General features: G+C 39.4%; 2 protein-coding genes across 4 annotated transcripts; one reads left to right on the plus strand and one right to left on the minus strand.

Moving 5' to 3' along the window:
• Positions 1-2,861, plus strand: LOC112165118 (coiled-coil domain-containing protein 22). Of its 3 annotated transcripts, none has more exons than XM_024301547.2 (6): positions 1-346; positions 694-1,022; positions 1,157-1,338; positions 1,594-1,740; positions 2,022-2,246; positions 2,359-2,861. In XM_024301547.2, the coding sequence occupies exons 1-6, from the start codon at positions 37-39 to the stop codon at positions 2,600-2,602; spliced, it is 1,437 nt and encodes a 478-aa protein (XP_024157315.1). In that variant the 5' UTR covers positions 1-36; the 3' UTR covers positions 2,603-2,861. The 3 variants fall into 3 exon arrangements, with proteins under 3 accessions (XP_024157315.1, XP_024157314.1, XP_024157316.1); XM_024301546.2 differs by having other exon boundaries at positions 1,148-1,338; positions 2,359-2,858; XM_024301548.2 differs by having other exon boundaries at positions 675-1,022; positions 1,148-1,338; positions 2,359-2,856.
• Positions 2,862-3,370: 509 nt separating this feature from the next.
• LOC112164224 (F-box/kelch-repeat protein At3g06240) lies at positions 3,371-4,189 on the minus strand. The gene has a single exon (XM_024300450.1). It carries the CDS (start codon positions 4,187-4,189, stop codon positions 3,371-3,373), a length of 819 nt encoding a protein of 272 aa, XP_024156218.1.
• Between the last annotated feature and the right edge of the window lie 8,206 nt (positions 4,190-12,395).

A 12,395-nucleotide genomic window follows, 5' to 3' on the forward strand; every position in this document is an offset into this window, starting at 1 on the left:
AGACAGCACAAAAGCCAGTCTAGTCTAACACAGCCAATGCACACTCTTCTTTCTCGAAGCTCAGAAAACACCCAGAAAATCCCAAATGGAACACTCGCCGGAAATACTGCTGAACTCGCTCCACAACTCCGGCGTTCGGGTCCCCTACGACGTGTCGTCCGTCCGAGACCTCACGCCGGCCACTTTGGTCTCGATCTGCGGCCAGTCCCTCAACCTCATCGCCCAAACCTCGTCGTTTCCGACCTCGCTCCCCGATTCCTCCGTCGCCGACCAGTTCAACGTCTGTATGGACATGGCTTCCGGGATCAACAGCCTCGGCTACCCCGGCGACGTGAGCTTCCACAAGGTACAGAATCGAAGAAATTGACTTGAATTTATCGAATTCGATTGTGTTTTTGAATTACAAAGTATGCGAGATCACTTAACAGATAGATGAATCAGATCTTAAGCTAAATTTAGGTAATTTAGTTTCGAAGGAGTGAGCTTTATGAAGTTCTTGATCCGTAGGTAACCTAAAAAGATGGCTACATTGCTCGAATTTTATGTCGAGATTGCGGAGTTCCGATTATGTTTATGAGTTGTGTGTGGTTTATTGTAGTTTGAAATCTAGTTCTTGAAATTTTTGCTGTGCTGGAATTATGCTTAGAAACAGACTATATGTGTTGCTTAGGCAGTTCTTGTATCCATCTGAAGAGGACTCGTGTAAGTTGGTAAGGTTCTTGGTGGAGAGGCTTTCGGAGTCGTCCAGGAGTGGAAGCAGGGGTGGTGTCGAGGGTGTTGAGGATATGGAGAGAGTGAAAGAAGATAGCTTTGAAAGCAATGTGGGGAACCACAGAAGCGGTGATGACAGACTTGGACCGAAATGGGATGAATTCACATTGAATGGTGAAGAGCCTGAAGTATTGAACATCGAGGGTGAAGATGCCTCTGTCGGTTGTGATGCTAATCATATGCTGCGAAGATTGGATGAAATGAGTATTGACAATGTATCCAGCAGATCTGATGATCTTCATTCGTCAGAGGTATGTTCATTTGATATAGCTTTCCAATGTTTATTTGACAGAGGCAAATTTTCATTGGCGCTCTTTCTTCTTGATGTTTAGTCTTTTACTGCATAAGATATAGAAGTAAAATAATCAAACCTCAGGAGAAACAGCTTGAGGAGGAGATGATGGCAAAGACTTCAGAATTGAAGCACCTTGAAGAAGAGTTGGCATTGTTAAAAGAAGCAGTAGATATAGCATTTGATGTCGATCATCCCGCTGAATTTTACCTCGACAAACTTAATCAGCAGGTGGATGCTCAAAGGCAACGCCTAGGAGAATTGAAGTCACAGCAGTAAGTTGTAGATTTTTATTCAATTTTTATCAAAATTTTCATAACAAAGATATTGTGTTGCACTTGTCAAGTACATCTTTGTATGGATCCCTTTCTAATTATGCACAGGCACTGTTAGAACGTACAGCATCCACAAGAAATATAACTTATAAAGTGTAACAACATTTTGTCAGCACACATGTGCACATATATGTATCACTCTCTATATGCTATTGTTTATTTCAATTTTCATTTCCTAACAGTAATTTTTCACAGGGAAGTTGTCAGAAGGCCTTTGGAAGAGAAGAGGAGAACTCTTCAGGAGACTCTGTGTGCAGATAACCCAGATGCTCAGAAAAAGCTCCAAAAGCTGAAACAGCTTGAAGTGGAAAAGGAATCCATGTTAGCTTCAATTCGAAAGAGGTACGTCTTTGGAAATGAAATCAATGTTGCTGGATCATGTTATCTCTGGTCCTTCCATCTTCGAAATTTCTGTGATTCATTGTTTAGCTTGGGACTTTGAACTTTAGAAAAGAACATATTTCATGATGAAGGTAAAAATGGATAAAAAAGTTCAACCATTTTACTCTGCACAAAAGATTGCCCAAAAACTATGCTATAGGTTGACTTGTTTCTTTCTCTCTGTAATTAGTTACATAACTTCTGTTGCCTACTTACTGGTGATATATATTATGATTCTGTAGGGAGGAGGAACTTACTCAACTTACTATGGATCTAGAGAAGCAGCCCAAACTGGCATCAAGGAGATCTTATATTGAAAGGGTCAAAGAGATCACAAAAAATAGTAGGAAGCAAGAAGCTGATATAGAGCAGATTTTAAAGGACACCAGGGAGCTTCAGTTAGAGAGTAATTCTATTCAAGAACGCCTCCATCGGACATATGCTGTTGTAGATGAGCTTGTTTTCAGGTACAAAATTTCACCTGCAAACTTTTTGTGCCTTGAAACTAGAACAAAATAGGTATAATCTTGGTATACATTCTTGATGCACCTTTTCTCATTCAAACTCCAATATTTTCAGGGAAGCAAAGAAAGATGCAGTAGGGAGGCAGGCTTATAGGCTCCTCACTAGCATCCACGAGAACTTTGAACAAATTCGTGAGAAAATCCTGGCAACTGATAGAATACGTCGAGAAGCGACTGAACATGAAAAGAAGCTAGCAGCCATGGCTTCACGGAGCTTAAATGCAGACAAACTACAAGCAGATCTTGAGGTCATTAGGAGGGAGAATGAGTACCTAGAGAAATCTCTCCAGGATAAATAAAGCTATAGATCATTCTTTCAAGTGAGGATGTACATTATTTCAGCTATAAACGTTCTCCATATTGCATTTATACACAGCAAAATTTGTATCCGCTTGGCATATTCCTTCTCAAAGTTTCTTTGTATACATATACATTCTATTCTCAAGTCCCCGTTCTAGTTTGATGATTTGCATCAAGATGTGTTGCCTGAAGCTAGAGGTGTGGGAGGTATTCTGTCCTCCATTACCCAAGTCTGCGATTGTTTTCTAACCTATTTCAGTGAGATTGACAAGTTCACATAACACCTATAAACTGATTCGTCTAGAAATACCGAGCCATTGCATGAAAACATTACTCGTTGGCTTTTCTCTTGTATGAGAAAAGTGAGATTTTTGACCGTACAGAGGGCCCACTCATAGTTAGTAAAATTACAATATGCTGATCAGATCGTAGCTAATGATCTTATTTACAACGAAGTGAACAAAGGAATTGTTTAGGCTGCATATTCTTACTACCACTTCTAATTTTGTGCATACCAAGCATCAGAATAGTAGAGCAAACCCACAAAGTTTGAGTCTAACCATAAAATCATACTCATAGTTTCCGCTCAGTTACAAATAAACACACAAGGATTAAGTCAACTCAACTAACATCAAAGGTGGAGAATTCAAATTACAATATTTATAAAATAAACCAAGCAGCATCTAAATGCAAACAGCAATCCCTCTTCACTTCTGCTTCTTAGTTTTTCAGGCCTAGAGTCTTCATGCCCCAATGATTCACTATAATCATTCAGCTATAGAAACTGGAGTTTCATCACATACGGTCGCGCGAAAATAAAATGCCAGGCTCTGCACCTTAGGCTGTACCTTCTCAAGCCTATACCTTCCACTGCAGACCGGCTTCTCTTCGTTACGGCATCCAATCCATAACAACTCCTTATTCAGTATTAACACCATCGTATCACTTTCTGTAATGAAACACAGATCCCATAGGCAGTATCCAGAAAAGATATGGCGGAGATCGTGTGTATGAAATTGAAAGAGTTTAACCCAAGATTCAGCCTTCCGGTCCAGAGACCATATGCAAAGGTATCCTCCTAAATGAACCAGAGTTGTTATCTCTGTCTGATTTCTGCCTTCTTCAATTTGCCACAGAACAGGTGGCAATGGCACTAGCCGGAAGTCCTCCTCTGCCAAAATAAAAGCATATATAACTGGGTTCAAAGTCTCATTTCCGCGGGGAATGACCCAGTGAATTGCTCCATTTGAAAAAGTCCCCTGCCCACTAATCCGGCCTGGCCATGACGAGTAAGGAGCTCTAATAACTTTCCAAATGTTGGCACTCAGAGAGAAGATAAGGACTTCCAGCATATCACCGGGGGCAGGTATTATGAAGACAAGTTTGTAGTCGTCGCTGGCGGACACATGACCAAAACCATAATTTATATAGTCTCTACACATTCCCATTGACTTCACCCTGAAACTTGGATTAGGAATCTTGCGGAACAATCCAGTAGATTGGTTCCAGATAGACAAGTTCTCGTAATGATCGCGATACGGTTGGCCTACAAGTACCAAACCATTGCAGGAGCCCATTTCTTCCATCCCGTCAATCTCCTCAGATGGGAATGTGAGATTTTTTACTGAAAACTTATCCTCTAAGGATTGAAATAGAGGGGGTGACTTCCAACTGGCATGGGCCCTCGAACCTGGCCCTATGACGGCAGGGTAGGAGGTGAGGGAGGACTTTTCTGCGGAGGGTTCCCAGCTGTGAAGCTAGTTGGGGGTGAGATTTTCCAAATTTAGGATCAGAAATGATAATAGAACGCCACCGTTTCGATACACAAGTGAACCGGATCAAGTGTTAGTGCAATGTTTAATTGATTGGCATTTCCTAAGCATAACAACCAAGAGTCATGTTTTCATGTAATAACTTTCTACTCTTGGATCCTTAGAAGAATGGAATGCTTCAAGCTTCATGCACAACTCTCATCAATCAGGTATGTCTTGCATACATGTGCATGCTTGTAAAGTGGTTAGGACTGCACTTGCCTTTGAATCCTATTATAGGATGCGATCCTCTTTGCAATCCTATTATACTGATCTGCGCTGTTTAAGATGGTTTAATCAAAAGCATTCAAACTTTCTTAAATTGGTTTATGGGTTTTTCTAAATGATGATTCTATTTTAATCCATGCTTTTTAAAGGAAGTCATGAAGCCCATGTATATCAGAAACCCTAGCTCGTCCGCGATCCTCTCCTATATATATATTTCTCTTAGGGTTGTTCAAGGTGTGGAACAGATCAGAATATTTGGTCGTTGCCTTCTTGAGAGTTTTCTGCCTTTATCTTCAGAAAGCATTGAGCTAAAGTTTCATGTGAGAATCCTTCATATGCTGTTCCTTGTTTAGCTTTTGAAGGATTATCAAATCCCAAGCTTTTTCTGTCAAAAACGTTTTCTGGTTTTATGCTTCATGTGTGTTGGTAGTTCATGCATGATTTGTGCCTTGAGGTGATTGACAACCGAGGTGAGAGTTGTGCCATCTCAAGATTGACAAAGGAGAACAAGTTCGCTGATCTGAAAGTAGCAAAGACGAGAAGACACCGCTGCCCACTAGATTGGTTCTAGTAGATGAGTTGTGTAAGATCTTTATGTACTTTCCTATTCATAGAGTGGATTGTTCACAGGCATAGTGCCCGCAGTTATTTACCTCTTTGGAGGGTTTTACTGCGTCAACAGATCTTGTGTTATGTGTGATGATTTTACTTTGGATGGTTTGGCAAATTGAATAAATCATAACGTCATCAAAGATCTGCAATTTCAATTAGGATTCACATTCAACTGCAATCCTATATTAGGATGTGAACAGGTCTGCACTCCTAAGACTGATTTCTAAAGTTGTTGACATATTGATCAATCCCGTTAATTGGGAAATACATACATCCATTCTGTAATTACAATTGGTACCAAAGCAGGTCACTAGAAGGATTTAGTGAGATCCTCAAAGGAAACAGAATGGAAGGTATAAGTGATCGTGCAGCTGGGTCAACAAGTGACCCTCCGTTTCTTGATGACAAAACAAACTATGCAGCATGGAAGGCTAAGATGAAAGCTTTTTTGTGGGCAAAGGATGTAGCTGTATGGGTTGTTATTGAAAGTGGTTGGGAGCATCCAACTAAGACTAAAAAAGTTGACACAAAAGAGATTGGAGAGGGCAGTTCTATTGTTGAAGCCAAAGTTAAGAAGCCGATAAGTGAATGGACTATAGATGAGAACACCAAGAGTACAAATAATCAGAAAGCATTAAACTCTATCTTCACAGTGGTATCCTCTGATAAATTTTAACTTATTTCTCATTGTTACTCTGCAAAGCAAGCATGGGATATTCTCCAAGTTACTCATGAAGGCACTACAGCTGTTCGAGAAACAACTTATCCAGCAATTTGAAAATATGAAGATGGGTGATGATGACAAGTTTGCTGATTTCTATGCTAGGCTCAGTGTTGTTGTGAATGGTTGTTTCAACTTAGGAGATCCCATACCTCAGCACAGAATAGTCAAGAAAATACTCAAGTCTCTTCCTATGAAACATCATTCCAAGAAAATAGCCATTCAAGAGTCGAAGGACTTGAATACCTATAATCTGCAAGAATTGATTGGAAACTTAACTACATATGAGATGGAACTCCCTGATGAAATGAAGAGCAAAAGCATAGCTCTTAAAGTGAAGAAAGACATTGAAGATGAGTCAACAGATGAAGAGGATGCTGATGAAGATGAAATTGATCTTGTCACAAGAAAATTCAGAAAATTTCTCAAGGATAGGAAATCCAAAAGAAGTGAATCAAGGTTTGTCTCAAGCTCCAAGAATACAAGAATAAAAGAAAAGCCAGGTAATAAAGTTTTAAGGTTTGAAAGAGCTCATGAAAAAAGAAACAACAATGCTCCAAAGTGTTTTGCATGTGAAGGGTTTGGTCACATTACATCTGAGTGTGCAAATACCTTGAAGAAGTCCAAGAATAAACGGAATAAAGCAATGAATGTTACTTGGAGTAACAGTGAAGATGACTCTATGCTTGATAGTGATTCTGAAGTGGTGGCCTTGGTAGGATTAACGACTATTGGTGATGAGTCTGAAGTTGAAGAATTTGATCTTGAGGAAGTAATGCAACAATATATCATGTTGTCTGAAGCTTCAAAAGAATTGAAGAAAAGAAATTTAGAGTTGAGTAATGAAGTTGAGAACTTGAAGACTGATGTCAGTAGGACTGAAGCTGGATTTCAATCCCAATTGGAGGCAGGTGATGCAGTAAGAAAGTCTCTTGTGGAGGACTTTTAGTCCCTTCAACAAAAGTACCAAGAGAGATGTGACAAAGTTGAGGAGCAATACACTGAAAAGGCTTGTCTATTATATGAGCTTGAGCAAATGAAAACCAAGGCTGGATGTGATTCTTCAAGTGGTGAAAAGTTGGAAAATATTCTAATGATTGGTAAAAAATTTGGAGATAAACATGGCCTGGGATATGATGCTGAAAGTTCATCCAAAGGAGAGCATGTCACCAAGTTTGTAAAAAGCTTTGATCATTCCTCATCACAATTTACTTTCTCTGTGCTTGAAGAACCAAGACCAATATTGAAGAATTTTGTGCCTGTGTGTCATCATTGTGGAAAGCGAGGACATATAAGACCGAGGTGCAATCAACTAAGAAAAAATTCTTGGAGTGACAAGAAGCCACTCATGAACAAAAAGAAAGAATATCTTCAAGAAAAGCTGGAATTTCTTTTGAAAGAAGTAAACAAGATAGCAAGATTTGTTTCAGTTCCATTCTCACCTATGCCCAAGATGAAGCAAGTCTGGATACGAAAAGAGCCTCATCTTTCTAAGCTTCCACATACAGGTAAGTGAACTCCTCCAATATGTGCTTGTGAAAAATATATTCTTGGTTGCCAATAGCATGATTTTTCCATCATAAGCACATATATAGGGGGAGTAGTGTCTTTCTGTTTACATTAGTTTTGTTATTGCTAATATATTCTGGTTTGTTAGGACTGAATATGCTTTTCAATCCTAAGATCTTAGTAGCTTGTGTTTATTTCTGCATTTTTCTATAAGGATGTTCTTTTCTCTTTTTGAGTTTTGTTTTTGTAGGGACTTTATTTAAAAAAAAAAAAAAAAAAGAAGAGAAAAACTGAAGTGTATGCTTTGATTTTATATCATACCATACCATGCCTCACGGGTATTTTTGGTTGAGAGTGTTGAGTTGCAGGATTAATTCATGAATGGTTGGATGCTCAATTTCCAAAGAAAGCTAGGTTGCCAAAGTTTAAAATAAAAAATTGGTCTGGAACTTTGGCACCAACAACTCAATATGCCTTGGTAAGTTGACAAGGTTAATAATATGAACATATCATGTGGTGTTTCAATGGTGCTGAAAGAAGTTCTCTTGCACTTGAGTTCATGTTAAATGAATGCCAACTTTCAATGCCCTTGGATTAAGTATGTATTGACAATCTCAAGTGATTCATTAGAATTTGTGATCTAATTAAGTTGGTTCCCAGTTTTTAACTTGTGCTTGTAGCAGCTGTGTGTTTGCATGTAGTATAGATTTGATTATTGTTGTCCTCATCTAGTTTCGAGTTACTTGATTATCTGCATATTTGTTGCATTTTCTGCATTTAGGATTCTAGGTTTATTTCAATCCTAGTTTAGGATGCGTGTTCTGTTGCAATCCTAACATGTGCATTGTAGTACATTATCACCTCAAGAGCAACTCATGAACTGAGATTTAGTTACATCACTTGGCCTTCTCCTGTAGTGATTTGTTCTTGCTTTTTGAGTGTTTAAAGGTCCAGAATTAAACCCTATTCTTTTCCCTCTCTTCTTGTGTTTAGGGCAACTAAAGGCTTGCTTTGTCTCTTGCACTTGCACACCTAAGATGTTGAGTGGGGTATGCAGACCGAGTTATCACTCTTGTAATGGCACCAGTTGTTCTTCAAGGAGACATCCAGTCTACCACCAAATGTAGATGGGACACCTGGCTTGTAAAGCTAGAGTGTTTCAGGTCAAAACGGTGGTGGTTTAGGCAAGTCAGGCTATCTCCAAATGTAGATGGGACACCTGCCTTGTAAAGCTAGTGTGTTTCAGGTCGTAATGGGGATGGTTTGACTCATGATCTTTCTGTTAAAATAAAAAAAGATAAAAAGGAAAGCGGGGGGTCGCAACAAAAAAAAAAAAGTATATCCGTTGCTCAACGCTCAATGCGCCCTTATAGATCATGTCTCCATTTATATGTATATTGTGCCTCTTCGTGATACTCTCTCTAAAGCCTCTGATGATCTGGGTTCACTTTTCAGCATAGCACTTTTAGTACCCTAACTCAATTTGGTTTTGAAATAAATAGTGTTTCGTTACTGAGACCTGCTCTCTTTCAATTTGCGGGTTGATGCTCTTGAGAAGTGTTCATGTTGATGTTATCTTGGAAAAGCTCTGCTTGATTGCTCTGTGTGTAGTAATTGTCTGTCTCATGCATCATCTCTGCTTGGTTCTTCTTAATTGTGTCTGCTACAAAGTGCAGGTTACCTTGGTTCAAACATATTCCATATTCTTCTTGATCTTTTGAAAGCTGTCATAACATACTGATATTCAAGAGTGTTTGAAGGTTCAATTCTATTGCAGGATCAGTTTGACATTTTATTCCTAGCCCCCTGATTAATGTTTGTTTCCGCTGCTACCAATACATGAGTATTGAATTTAGGGGGAGTGAACTCTTATGCACATTATGCTTTGGTCCCTTTGTCCTTTCCAGGCAAAAAGGGGGAGAGATTGGAAGTTTAATGTTCTTAATGTTTCATATGCTTATGCTAACACCACTTCAACCATACATGTTCTTCACTGGAGTTATGTTTCTTGTGTGTAGAGTACAACTTGGAAGTTCATATTTCTTGGGTCATGGTAGTATAGGATCAACTATTCTGTATGATTAAATGTATATGTTGTTTTGCCTAGGAAATTCCAAAGGGGGAGATTGTTAGTGCAATGTTTAATTGATTGGCATTTCCTAAGCATAACAACCAAGAGTCATGTTTTCATGTAATAACTTTCTACTCTTGGATCCTTAGAAGAATGGAATGCTTCATGCTTCATGCACAACTCTCATCAATCAGGTATGTCTTGCATACATGTGCATGCTTGTAAAGTGGTTAGGACTGAACTTGCCTTTGAATCCTATTATAGGATGCGATCCTCTTTGCAATCCTATTGTACTGATCTGTGCTGTTTAAGATGGTTTAATCAAAAGCATTCAAACTTTCTTAAATTGGTTTATGGGCTTTTCTAAATGATGATTCTATTTTAATCCATGCTTTTTAAAGGAAGTCATGAAGCCCATGTATATCAGAAACCCTAGCTCGTCCTCTCCTATATATATGTTTCTCTTAGGGTTGTTCAAGGTGTGGAACAGATCAGAATATTTGGTCGTTGCCTTCTTGAGAGTTTTCTGCCTTTATCTTCAGAAAGCATTGAGCTAAAGTTTCATGTGAGAATCCTTCATAAGCTGTTCCTTGTTTAGCTTTTGAAGGATTATCAAATCCCAAGCTTTTTCTGTCAAAAAAGTTTTTTGGTTTTATGCTTCATGTGTGTTGGTAGTTCATGCATGATTTGTGCCTTGAGGTGATTGACAACTGAGGTGAGAGTTATGCCATCTCAAGATTGACAAAGGAGAACAAGTTCGCTGATCTGAAAGTAGCAAAGACGAGAAGACACCACTGCCCACTAGATTGGTTCTAGTAGATGAGTTGTGTAAGATCTTTATGTACTTTCTTATTCATATAGTGGATTGTTCACCGGCATAGTGCCCGTAGTTGTTTACCTCTTTGGAGGGTTTTACTGCATCAACAGATCTTGTGTTATGTGTGATGATTTTACTTTGGATGGTTTGGCAAATTGAATAAATCATAATGTCATCAAAGATCTGCAATTTCAATTAGGATTCAAATTCAACTGCAATCCTATATTAGGATGCGAATAGGTTTGCACTCCTAAGACTGATTTCTAAAGTTGTTGACATATTGATCAATTCCGTTAATTGGGAAATACATACATCCATTCTATAATTACATCAAGGATTTGACCGGCAACCGGCATAGAATCTTGACTACAATATCTTCAGGGAGTTCCACGCAGCTTGACATTGACTTGTAGAGATTACTATCAGTGCTCCAACTAAGTCTTCTGACTTCTTAGCTTAGACCCTGAAACACAAATGACTGAACTAAGAAACACTACCCTCTCCCTAGTTTGGTTTCACTGCAATGGAGATATAAAGATTTATCTATGAGACCAAAAGTAATAAAATTTCTACAGAATCTGAAACGAATGAGTAAAGAGAAACTTACCCACAGAGCTCAGACGTGTGAGAGTTGTTATTTGATCACAACCCAAAATCTGAATCTGAATATGAGATTCTAAAAGATCTGGAATGGAGGTGAAGAGAAATAGAGGGGAGTGGTGAGACCTATAGAGATCTAAGCAGATTTGGGGCTTGGGCTTGCAGCCCAGAGGATGTTTCGGTTGGCTTCGGGCTAGCCAGTTTACCTCTCTCAGAACAAATTTACCTGTTAGGTTATTAGGCCAGATACTATTTATTGCTTTTTTATGTTTATTTCCGCATTCTGAGTCCTTGGGTCAATTTGTAGGGCACGAAATTGACTCAGAAAATGATCCAGAGTGACCCAAGTCAGTTCTAGGTTAGGTGGGAAAAAAAAAATTAAAAACAATGAACAATATCTAATCCAGTAACCTAACGTGTGAACTTACTCTTAGCTACATGGACCCAAACCTAGTGCATTTTTTTTTGTGAGTACCTCGAGAAATCCCCAGGACAAATAAAACTATAGATCATTCTTTCAAGTGAGGATGTACATTATTCCACTAAAAACGTTCTCCATATAGCATTTATACATTTGCTTAATTTTATACCCGCCTCTCTCTCGTGAAAGAGGAGACCTAGGGTTTTCCATTTTTCCACCTCTGCGTCTCGTCCGGCGGCTCCCATCCGAGGCAAGCCTCAGGCCTTGTCGAGGTATGGTGAGTGCAGCCGGACGGGGCTTCTCTTGAGGCTATGGCTCGGCAGGTTTTCCGTGGGAGGGTTGGTACTCTATCTCTCGGCATGGTGGTTGAGGCGGAGTTCTTGACACCTAACCTCTGATGCGCGGTGGCTGTGGTGTACGGTGGTGGAGCTTCGGCGCTGGTATCCAAGACTCGTCGGCGATGGGATTTGGATATGGCAGGTCGTGAAGACGATGAGCATGACGGTGCAAATCAAGCGGCGCAGGAGGGGCGGCGTGGTAGTGCCGGCATGGTCGTGGGGCCTTGATCGATCGGAAGTGATGAGGCAGCTGTGCGTACAATCGTTGTGCAGAGGAGCTTGGTTTCTGGGCTTGGGTCAGACCATGCTTATTGGGCTGGGATGGTGACCTTCCTGGGGTCTGTTTTGTTGGGTTTTTCTAATAGTTAGTTTTTACTTTCTAATAATTTCCTTTTGTTTAGGAAGCTATGCATTTTGGTGTATGTACTCTGTTGTGTGCCTATTTGCTATGAGTGTGCTCATAGTTATAGGCTCACTTTTTTAAGTGAGCGATAAGTTCAAATATAGTTGGCCTATCTTATGTATCACTGTGGCTCCTCCACGAATCCTTGTCTTGACCATTGTTATGTGTCATCGGGTGGATATGTAATGGCCTTCTTGGCATGCGATTTTATCAAATGGATTTCCATTATTTAAAAAAAAAATATATATATATATATATATA

This window comes from Rosa chinensis, chromosome 5 (assembly GCF_002994745.2).
Source record: "Rosa chinensis cultivar Old Blush chromosome 5, RchiOBHm-V2, whole genome shotgun sequence".
In the NCBI taxonomy this organism is placed as follows: Eukaryota; Viridiplantae; Streptophyta; class Magnoliopsida; order Rosales; family Rosaceae; genus Rosa; species Rosa chinensis.